Source organism: Myotis davidii, unplaced genomic scaffold (genome assembly GCF_000327345.1).
Source record: "Myotis davidii unplaced genomic scaffold, ASM32734v1 scaffold448, whole genome shotgun sequence".
NCBI lineage: Eukaryota > Metazoa > Chordata > Mammalia > Chiroptera > Vespertilionidae > Myotis > Myotis davidii.
In genome coordinates, this window is record NW_006383009.1 from 2,790,808 (window position 1) to 2,802,843 (window position 12,036).

The window sequence follows — 12,036 nt, forward strand, 5'->3', positions numbered from 1 at the left end:
ACCCATTTCCAAATACCATCAAATTGTATATTAGCCTTTAACATGAATTTTGGTGGGACACAAACAGCCAATAGCAGAATCTAAAGCCTAATCTTTAATATGACAATGAATTCTTCTCCAGAGAATGTTCTGAATACTATAGCTACTTTTGTACGGTGGGAACATTCAAGTCCTACCACTGTTGTAACCACCAACTTGAGAAAATAAGCTATCCTATATAATAAAAGCCTAATATGCTAAGTGTCTGGTTGTCTGGTCGTCTGCTCAACCAATCAAAGTGTAATATGCTAAGGTCGCCCAACCGCTCACTATGACATGCACTGACCACCAGGGGGCAGATGCTCTGACTGGTAGGTTAGCTTGCTGCTGGGGTCCGCGTCCCTCCCATACCACAATCGTGCACCAGTGGGGTCCCTCGGTCTGGCCTGCACCCTCTCACAACCTGGGACCCCTTGGGGGGATCCCGCAGGCCAGGCCAAGGGACCCACTGATGCACAAATTCATACATTAGGCTTCTAGTGAATATATATTTTCAGATGCCAAAGAGGTGGCCTCTTTCCCAGCCCTCTCCTATTCCCAGCAGGTCAGAAACTGACTTTAACCAGATCACAGTGAGGTAATTGTGTCCTTAACATACAAAGCTGACCCCAAAGCAAGCCATTCAAAAATAATTTAACACCATGTTCTAGGCCAAGAGAAAATAACTCAAAATAAGAACATAACTCCCAAAGAGAAATAGATTTCTTATTGGCAGAACTCTATATAATGCTTCACAGTTCTACAGCAACAACAGATTTCTCTAAGTTACTGAGTTCAGACAATGTGTTTGTAAGAAAAACCCAGAGCATAAGAGAGAAATCAATGGACTTGTTGTTTTTTTAACAATAACCAACATGTATTTCTTGAATGCTTAGAAAACATTCTGTCCCACTGTATGATGTTGCCTGTTTCATCGCCCTGGTAACAGACAGCCCGTCTTACTTCAACACAGGCTTTTCTGAAGTATGTTCATTTTATTAGTCAGCAGATGTGGTGACTGACTGTACATTTCCTAATGCTCTTTTCTATGCAACACCAATGGGGATAAATTAAAACTTTAATGAAATGTCCTGCAGCAGAACGGAACCTGAGCAAAAGTCAAGTAGCTAGATAACCAGGAGCTGATACAGACATCATTTCAATTAAAGCACTAAAGGCATCCTGTTGAGGGAGAGAATCTGTGTCTTTGAATGGTTCTTCCCCTGTCATGGATCTAGTATTTTGTGCGTGCCTACCAATTTTCTAGATTATTTTTGGTTTAGGGTACAAAACAGGTGAAAATCCTTACATTCTGATGGGGAAAGACAGAATATACATGTAATAGCATGTAAATTAAATTTTGTATTAGAGAGGGATGTGTTTTTGAGAAAAAAAATAAAATAGGAGGTGGTGTTAAGGAGTGCTAGGAAGTAAGCAATTCAAAATAGTGTATTGTCAGGGAAAACGTCATCGGGAAATTGACATTTGAATCAAACATAAAGGAAGTAAAGGAGAAAGGCAAGTTGATGTCCTGGAGAAGACCTTCCAAACAGAGAAAGAGCAACTGGTAAGGCCCTGGAGTGTCATGGGAAGCTGATACAGGAGGAATGGTGAAGGAGTCAGAATGGCTAGAGCAGAGTGGAGGAGGTAAGGCAGGAGAAAGAGAGAGGTCTTGTGGGGCCTTGTAGACTATTGAAAGATCTCAGCATCCTGCTTACACCATGACAACAGCATCGTGTGTCACCCCTGTCCTTGGCAAAGCATCCTATGCTTGTTTACATTCTTTATCAAATTTGAGGCGACCTTGTGAGGTGAAGAAGCACAGTAGGTATTGCTGAAGCCACTTTACTCAGACTCAGAAAGTATTGAATAAATCACCCATGTCTCAGAGCGTAATTTGACCTGGATTGGACCCTGTGTCTTCTCATTTCTAGGCCTTTCCTCTTTCTACCATATCTTGATTTTTATCCCAGGATACCTATGCTATTAAAATAGAAAGCAAATGAAAGTGTGGAAACTTTAGCTCATTCTTAGCTTAGATACAATCTCCCTTTTGTTCCCTGGTCCAATTCACTATCCACAACTGCAAAGGAGTACAGGTTACACAGCTCAGGACTCTCGGGCGCCATTCATATAGACTGCAGTGTGAGTGGTGCCGCCTGGAGTTGAGCCAAGTATGGGCTCTACCATTATCTACCATCTTCCCTCATCTTGACTTGGTCTCTTATTTCTATCCCCACATTTGCCCTTTGAACTCAATGGCAAAATTCCATCTTCCCAGTTTTGAGTCTCGACATCCCTAGCTAGAACATGGTTTGCACTGATACTTTGACAAAAAAAAAAACTGACCAAAGCCCAGCATAGCCTTGAGACTCATCTAGAATTATTAGTCTGGAAGGCATGTCAGCCATTCTGGTGCCTCCCGTGCTTCGTTCCTATGCCTAACAAGAAACATGGCAGTTCCCTTTACATCCATCTAGTTAGCCTTGGGAAAATTAGCTCATTCCCTTCAGCAGTTGGTATTTACCTTTGATTCTTGTGTTTATTTCAAACTTCTCCAAGCCCTGGACTGCAGGTCCTTTCTGTATGCTGTCTTTGTGGGGTCTCTGACGGTCTTTGTCATAGACCACTGGGCCTGAGCCAGTTTGATGAATGGAGTCTTCACAAATGGACACTCATTAAACAAACAGATCTGCTAAACTAATAAACCTTGTTATGAGCTAAGCAAATTTCCTCTCATGTAATCTCTCGTGATGGGGAGCTGTGCCGGGGAGGAAATTGGCTGCTTTCTCAAAGGTCTTTGTGTCCCTAGTCACTGCTGCCATTTACAGAGAGGTGACCACAGCCAAGTATTTTCCCACGCCCCACCTCCCAACTTCTGGATTTGCTAGTGAATGTGGAATCCTTGAAGTTCCAGAGCTGAGATGTCCAGCAACAGATTGCCTCTGTGTTCCCTGTCACCATGAGACCCGTTTCTGACACTGCATACTATTTCCCCGCTGAGGACACTATGTCCTTTCTCAATTAAACCTTTTTCCTTGCGCCAACCCCCAATCCTGGATCTTTGATCACATTGTTCTTTTAACCTAGACATGTAAGCTTCCTTTAGAGGACACAGAGGTACACTTTATCTCTTAACATATGAAATAAAGATCTAAAAATGTAATTGCACGCAACACCAATATACTACAGCACAAGTGCCACCCATCAGAGGAAGCCCTCATAGTGGGGCAGGCCAGAGTTTCTTGCTTTGTGTTAAGACTTTCTGTCTCCTGATTTCTCCCTAGGAACTATCTTCTCCAGTTTTTCCAGGGAATTAAGCATGGGTGAAATATCTTTATTTTAATTGCCCAAGTGTTGGCTTCTCACTTTGAGATGAGCTTCAAATAAAGGTTTGAAAGTACTCTTTTAAAGAAACATTTAAAAAGCAGGCCGAGCTGACTCATGATATTGCCACAGGACAGAATTTCTGAGACTGTAGGCAACAGCGACTTTCTCCCTTCTGGGATAAAAGTGTGTAAAATCTAAGTTACTCAGCCTGGCTGGTATGGATTAGTGGTTGAACCTTGACCCATGGACCAGGAGGTCACAATTGGATCTTGGTCATGACACATGCCCAGGTTGCAGGCTTGATCCCGGTAGGGGGCGTGCAAGAGGCAGCCAACCAATGATTCTTTCTCATCATTGATGTTTCTATCCCTCCCCCTCTACCTCTCTCTTCCTCACTCTAAAAATCAATAAATACATATTTTTTTAAAAAAATCTGTTACTCAGAATAAACCCCTTCATTGAGGCTCCTCTCCTATTACTAAAAGATTGTTAATCCTACCAGACCTGAGGCCCTGAACCTAACTGTCCCCTATACCTGGGCTCCTGAGCATTAAAGAGAAAAAACCAACATGATATAGAAAAATGTTAGTTACATGCAAACAAGTGGTTAGAATAAGATGGAACTTGGAGACATTGTAGAAAATAGGTCTATCTTTCATCTACCTTTCATCCAGCACCAATATTCCACCTTTGTGTGGAAATTACAGAAAAATCGGTACAGCGGTGTGGTAGGGTTAAGAGCTACATATGGCTCATGTGTTAGTTAATAGGATTTGAGATAATATTAAATGCTATGTCAGAGTACTAACAATTAACAATACTCTATTAATAATAGTATAATTATTAAGTATTTGTGTATATATACATTGTCTATATATATAAAAGCCTAAGCAACCAAACGATTGGTCGACTGGTCAGTCTGACGTGCACTAACCACCAGAGGGCAGACACTCAATGCAGGAGTTGCCCCCTGGTGGTCAGTGCACTCCCACAGCCAACCTCCCGCAGCCCCAATGGCCCTGATCACCAGCCAGGCCGAGGGACCCCACCTGTGCATGAATTTATATATCCAAATATTATATATGGACATATATATGTTACATCTATCTATCTGTATGCTGATGGCTGGGAGGAGGAAGGATGGGAGGGGAAGTGTAATACAACAAGGCAGTGTCATGGTGCTTCACAATAAAATATAGGTTTTTCATTCCAAAAACATGCAAAAAAAATTTCTCCTTAACAGAGGGAATGCTGAACTGGCACAAAACATAGGTGCAATAATGGGCCACAAAGAAAAGCTTTCCAAAGTCAACAAGCAGAAAGTTGGCAGTTTTGCAAAGAAATTAATGATAGTTAAGCCTCCATATATTTTTTATATAGAGTGAACTTTGAGTATGTGTCTATGAAAAGACCAAGGACATTGCACACATGATTAGAAGGGACCTCAGTAGACCATGGAATTCAACCTGGAACAGAATGAGAGAAAGCCTCATGGAATAGATGTGTTGGGGGGAGGGAAGGCATTAGCAGGGTGAGACAAGATATGAAGAAGGGGCACCAGAATGAACTGGGCAGTTTCCTTAAGAACCTTTCATGAGAACACTTGGAAATTTATGTCAGAATGACACTGAAAAATTTTTGTAATCGCATACAGCTGCTTCTCATTAGTCATGGTAGTTATGTTCTGTAAAGTCATCACAAATGAGTGAATAATGAACCATGCTCCCAGGGGAAATACGGGGCTAAGTTTCTGTGAGCCTCTGACCACAATATTTTCATCAACTGATCAGTAGATAACCTTGTTTTATGTGCATTTGTTTAAAGACTCCTTATTTAATATATATTTTGATTCATTAATATTGAACTAACAGCAGCACTATACCTCATGCCAGAATGAAACTTACCTAACGTGTATTTTCTCGTTAAGGCACATCACAGCCTTCTTGCACTTGGGAACACCAAACATTTCAGCACTGTGCTTGTGGGCCATTTTAAACAGCAAAACCATCATCACCAACAACAAAAGTACAAAAATCATGGCACCAAATAGACCAAGAAAAGGACCCTTGGCTACAGTATGAGAACTGAAACAAGAATGCAGAGTGTCACCTTGTTCGACCTCAGCTGGGAAAGTGTACATCAGGTGACTCAAACTTTTCTATGCTCTGTGCATGTCAACAAGAACTGCAAAAGTACCAGGACTATTGATTTGGAGTTATAAATACATTTTAGCAAGTAGGTGAATTCACAAATATGGAATCCATGGGGCCTAATGGACTTATTATGAGGATGATAATTATTTCTTAATTATTAAATATTATTATGAGGATTTACTGTATATTCATATCACAGTCAGTATACACATAGTAAATGTATCTAGTTCTGATTCCATAATGTGGTCTTCATTAAGTCGTTCTAGGTATCATATGTGGGTTCCAGAGTTGGGTAATTCATCCTGACTATTCAAATTAGACTTCAAGTGCCCACAGGGGCAAGACTAGGTAAAGAGAAAGTGGTCAGTAATACTTAGTTAGGCCTAGATACACCACCTATTAACCCTGTGCATTTGCCAGTAGGATGTTAAGACCAAAAAAATGCGTGGGTACACAGTGAGACATATGGCAAACTCATCTCCACATGGATTGATACAGCCCCAGGTAAGAGGGGTGAGGGCTGCACCCTTCATCACTGGCCTGGATCCAGGAGTTTGAATTGCCTGAGCTCATTTTTTAGTATTACTTCAAAAATCTTCCAGTGCTGAGACAATGTGTGCTGCCGAGACATGGCTGGAGGGCCCCCATCACTGCCTTGGTTCCCACCGTTGAGCTGCCCTGGCCAAGGACTGCTGCCTCCCATGGGTTACACAGGTTACATGCTCTGTTGTGCTTCAGTGCTGCACTTCCCAGGACCCTGCCAGGCCAAAGCCAATTGGTATTCTGAGAAGAAGTAGGAAAACTCTCTGTATTACTTTCCTGAGGCTGCCATAAAAAACCACCACAAACATGGTGATTTAAAACAACAAAAGGTATTCTCTCACAGTTCTGGAGGCCAGAAGTCAGAAATCCTGCAGGGCTGCCCTTCTTCCAGGGGCCCTAGGGGAGAATCTTTGTTTCTCCCCACATTTGGTGACACAGGTGTTCCTGGGCTTGTGGTCTCATCACTCTAGTCTCAGCCTCCCTCTTTACAACTTCTCTGTGTATCTCTTACTAGAGGCCCAGTGCACGATATTTGTACACTGAGGAGGGAGTCCCTCAGCCCAGCCTGAGCCCTTGTGCAGTCCGGGACCCCCTTCAGGGACGTTTGACTGATGGCTTAGGCTCACTCCTAAGCCGTCAGTCAGACATCCTTAGCGCTACTGTGGAGGTGGGCCGCTACGCTCACCAGCCATCAGCCCGGCTTGTGGCTGAGCTACACTCCCCCTGTGGGAGCCTACTGACCACCAGTGGGCAGCTCCTGTGTCGAGCATCTGCCCCCTGGTAGTCAGTGCCCATCATAGCAAGCGGTCGTTCCGCAGTTTGATCGATTTGCATATTACCCTTTTATTATATAGGATGAGGGCATTCATTTGTCATTGGATTTGGGGCCCACCCCGATAATCCAGAATGATCTCATCTCAAGATCTTTAACTTAAGTACATCTGCAAAGACCCTTTTCCAATAAAGTCATATTCATAGATTCCAGGAATTGACATGGACATACCCTCTTAGTGGGGTCGGAATCACCATTGAGCCACTACACTCTTATTTAACCCATTCTTAACATTTTTTTTCACCTGGAAATTAAAGTGGTCCCCTGGTCTTAGAGTTAAATGGGGGGGGGGGGGGGACACACCTCCCTTAATTCTAGTCCAAAGGCCTTTATTTCCCAAGGCCGAGATAAGTCCCAAGCTGGAGCAAAGGGTCAGTCCCTAAGATTGATATCTTCCCAGTTTCCCCACTCACCTCCCCTAGTGCTCCCTCACACCTCTTCCACCAACACCCCCAAGGCATCACCTGTGATGTTTCCCACTGTCAGCCATCTGCTGGCATGATGGTTTCCTAGAGTGAACACTGCTTCAGTAAAGCCAGGATCCTCTCCAACTCCCAGCCCCCAACCACAGATGCATCCCTAAACCAAAATCTTAGTAAATGTTTCCGTCTAAAATTAAACTACACTGAGAGGCTTTACAAAATGAAGAAATAAATAAACCATAAACTCTTTCACAATTAAATCTTTATAACTTCCCCTCACTGAATTACAGTGTACTGCAATTATTGGGCAGGTGAAACACTTGTTGAATTGAATTGAGCCAAACCTGAAAACAAAAATGAAATAGAATAAAATGAAATAGACCCATTATGATAGCTAATTTTATGTGTCAACTTGGCTGGGCCATTGAGCACAGATATTTGGTCAATCATTATTCTGGATGTTTCTGTGAGTGTGTTTATGGATGAGATTTAAGTCAGTGGACTTCCAGTAAGGCAGATGGCTCTCCATAATATGAGAAGGTGTCATCCGATCCATTGAAGGTGTGACTTCAACAAAAGGCTAACTGCCCCATGCAAGGAGAATTCTACCAACAGAAGCCTTAGGATTTAATCTATAATATTGGCTCTTCCTGGTTCACCAGCAGACTGCTTTGGACTAAAACCACAACTTTTTTCTGAATCTCCAACCTGCTGGCTTCCTCCATCAGATTTTGGGCTTGCCAAGCCTCCACAATTGCATGAATCAACCCCTTAAAATAAATCTCTTTCTACATATGCACACATCCCATTGGTTCTGTTTCTCTGGAGAACTCTCACTGATATACTGATGTTATGCCAAAGGCCAAACACAAAACCACTGATTTCAAGTTGACATGGCCCTGCTCACTATTGCATTAAAAGGCCTGGTAGCCTTAGAAGTCACACTGTATGGTTTGTTTTTTATATCCTACAATCTCAAAAAATACACTCAGTTCATTTAACCACATATATACTTTATTTTTATACTTAGGTTTTGATATGAAGTTTCCACATGCTGGTGGCTGCCATCACTCTCGAGTGTTATAAGCTAGGACAGAAGAACCCACTTCAGCTTTCCTCTCAGTCAACGGTTCTCAAAGTGTGGTCCCCAAACTGCAGCATCCACATCACCAGGAACATGATAAAAGTGCATATTCTCAGGCCCAGCCACTATCTACTGAATCAGGAGCTCTTCAGGAGGGGCCCAGGAATACATCTTCCCACAAGCTCCGGGGTGATTTTGATGCAAGCTAAAGTTTGAGAATCACTGCCTTCAATATAGAAGACTAAGACACTTCCCCAATTTTCTCAATTACAGAAGGTGAAGATATTCCTCCAACTACCTGATTATTTGATAATTTTGAGTGGTAAGGTCCTGAACAGAATCTTCTAGATTGGCTGATCTTGCACAACCAAAAATACATGTAGAATTAGAAAACACGTCCAACCTGACTTTTGTTGCACCTCAGAAATTGGCAAACAGAAAACAAGCAAATTTCTACCAATGCCTAACACTTACCCTCCACTTTAGACTCAAGTCCTCTTCATTCCTTCTGTGCCTTCCCTCATGTTTCACCCTGTCACCTAAACGACCTACCCACTCTCTGATTCATCAATTCATCATTTCTGGCCCAGCTGAGGTCCCATCTTCCTGGTGATATCTTTTCAGCTACACTGCTCTCTCCCTTTATCAAATACCTGGTTGGATTATTGCATGTTCTCATTTAGTTATTTCAATTCAGCATTGGGTTGCATTGGTATTTATCTGTTCTCCCCCGCCCCCAATTCCCCAATACAACTTTAAGTAGTTGTATATGTCTGTCTTAGTCAGCTGAAGCTGCTAAAATAAGACACCGTGGTGTGGGTGGCTTATCAACAACAGAAAGTTATTTCTCACAGCTCAATAGGCCGGAAGACTGAGATCACAGATGGTCTGTTCTGGTAAGAGCCTTCTTCTGAGGTACAGATGGCTGATTTCTGGGTGTGTCTTCACTTGCTGAAAAGAGCTGGCGAGCATTCTGGTCTCTTATAAAGGCACTAATCCCATCACCAGGGTGCCACCTTCATGGTCCAATTGCCTCCTGCAGGTTCCACCTTCTAACATCACATGAGGGGTTATATTTCAACATATAAATTTTTGCGGGGGGAGGTAATGGGGGCACACAAACATTCAGTCCATAATAATACCCATGGCACCTAGCACCATGTTAAACACATAGTAGATAAGCAACAGGTACATGTTGAATTGAACTGAATTATAAAGACTTGGTTACCATAAATTTTATTGGCCTCTGGCAATAGCTATCAGATTTGCTTATTTTTTTTTTATAGATAGTTGATTTATTGGTGCGTGTAAAGTGGGGGCAGTACCAAGACTCTCATGAGTGTAGGGCTCTCCATTTGTCCAGGGGACCACGATTAGGGATGTATTTGACTCCACAGCCATCTGGGATGAGGCGCTTCTCGGCCACCATGTCTTCAAACTCATCCGCATTAAACTTAGTAAAGCCCCACTTCTTGGAGATGTGGATCTTCTGGCAGCCAGGGAACTTGAACTTGGCTCTGTGTAGGACCTCGATCACATGCTCCTTGTTCTGCAGCTTGGTGCGGATGGACATGATGACTTGGCCATTGTGGGCTCTGGCCGCTGTGCCTTGGGGCTTTCCAACGGCACCCTGCATGCCTGTTTGGAGGCTAGATTGGGGACAGCATGAGTTCAGACACGAGTGTCCACCAGAAAGGGCTGTATCCAAGGTCCCTTAAGGCAACCCTTACTAGCAACAGGTTTCATACACCACCAAGGATGCTGCTGTTTGCAGCCATTGCACACCAGGCCCCCGTGGGGAAAAGAGCGTGGTCGGCTTAATTGGCTGCAGTGCCTATCTTTTACCAAGCTATCATGAAGAAGTCACCATTCCTTGCCCTGGAGGAAAGGGGGAACAAATATGCACAAATAAACTGTAAAAATCAAACTGGGCCCTTGTAGAGGTGCCAAGAAAGTGCTCCAGAATCGCAGAAGACAGGAGCAATCTGCATGCTTAGCACCAGAGCACTGATAGGGCTCAGTAAATATTTCTGATGGATTCAATGACTTTCGTATTTTATAGTTTTTGCAGCCACTAGAACAGAATGTGATACATGCTCCAGAAATGTCTGTGGAATGAATAAGTCAACTCTCAAGATAAACGTTAGTGCTCTCCCAGCCTCACAGGCCGGGAGCATACCCCGCTGTGTGGTGGACTCTCTTGTTCCTAAAGTTCTTAGTTGAATCCATAGCGGGAATTTACCTTTAAAGAGGGCGGGCCAGGACTTTGCTCCTGTGTCCGGAAGTTGGGATTCTGTTGAGTGACTACATCAAGTTTCCCTTAAAGAGTAAACAATATGTTCTGTATTATCTGATCATTCTCAGGCATCTGCTCAGCAAACTGCATCCCTAGGGACTGAATTCTTACTTAGTTCCTACTAGAGGTCCCAAATTTGATAGCAGAAGGCAGTAGGTGGAGCTTCTCATGCTCCAGCTAACACAACTCACAAGTCCACCAACACAGCTGCCTTCCTTTGAGCTCTGGGACTGCTGAGAAGCCATGGGCTGAATAAAGAACCTCATCTTTAAGGAGGAAGTTGACTTCCCTTGCCCAAGGGATTGGTGCTCCATAAGAAGAAAATGATTTATTTCTGGTGTATCGGGAAAGGACAAAACGATGTGAGACATGAGCATCTAAAAGACCATCAGCATGGACACGAGAATGACAGCCAAGAGTTAGGGTGCTGCCATTTAGCTAACTGCACAACTCTGGGCAAATCAGAATGTAGGCGTCAGTTCTTTTTGTAGAACAAACAGATTATCTGGTTTACCTCAGATCCTTCTAGTTTAAATATTCATCTCACTGTGTTTTTTACCTATTTGTTATCAGTCCCTCACAGTAGTATGCCTATTGGCCAATACTTCTCCTGCTTGCTCATGTTTCTGGCTAATGTCTCATCATTTTCCACATCCTTCTGCGATTTCTAGCAAATTCTAATATCAGTCTGGTTTCTAAAGCATGTAGCTAATCTCTAGTTCACCTTGTTTCAACTGCTACATTTCAGAATCAGCCCTAATTATCCAGACTATAAATTCAAGACTCTAAACGATAAACAAAGGAATTTTCGTAATTAGAACCATCTCACTGCTGGACTCACTAGAGTTCAGAGAGGTCAGAACTATTGAAGCCCAACTATTGAAGACCTTGAGGCCTCCAGGGTCACCTGGCCCAGATCATTGGTATTTTTAGAAACTGGTATAGAGTTACTAATGAGAAATGTGAGAGTGATAAAATTACTTCCAGCAGTATTTGCTGGCTGAACTGAGTAATCTTGAAGCCTGTTTTGTGTTGTGGTGACAACAGGTGAACAAAGTGTATAGTAGCCTGGGATCTGACGCCAAAGCTTCTGGGTGGAGCTGATCTTTTTTTAAATCCTCACCCGAAGCTATGTTTTATTGATTTTAGAGAGAGAAGAAGGGAGACAGGGAGAGAGAGAAACATCTATCAGTTGCCTCCCAGGTGTGCACCGACCTGGGATTGAACCTGCACCCTAGGCATGTGCCCTATCTGGAAATTGAACCCTCAGCCTTGTGGTATATGGACAACACTCCAACCACTGAGTCACCAAGGCAAGGCTGGATGGGGTTGATCTTAAACACCCAAGGAACACACTC

The 12,036-nt window shown here is 43.1% G+C and overlaps 1 protein-coding gene across 1 annotated transcript; it reads right to left on the reverse strand.

The window, feature by feature from the left end:
• Positions 1 to 9,715: 9,715 nt before the first annotated feature.
• LOC102757407 (60S ribosomal protein L10-like) lies at positions 9,716 to 10,611 on the reverse strand. Its single transcript, XM_015557704.1, has 2 exons — positions 10,551 to 10,611; positions 9,716 to 10,095 (listed from the first exon to the last, which is right to left on the reverse strand). Exons 1-2 carry the CDS (start codon positions 10,609 to 10,611, stop codon positions 9,716 to 9,718), a joined length of 441 nt encoding a protein of 146 aa, XP_015413190.1.
• Between the last annotated feature and the right edge of the window lie 1,425 nt (positions 10,612 to 12,036).

Bases quoted from the DNA above. Each gene is read 5' to 3' on its own strand.
- LOC102757407 (XM_015557704.1), bottom strand. From the start codon at position 10,611: ATGGATTCAACTAAGAACTTTAGGAACAAGAGAGTCCACCACACAGCG. The intron at 10,096-10,550 runs GCCTGTGAGGCT...GGTTGCCTTAAG, and splicing joins CACAGCGGGGTATGCTCCCG to GGACCTTGGATACAGCCCTT.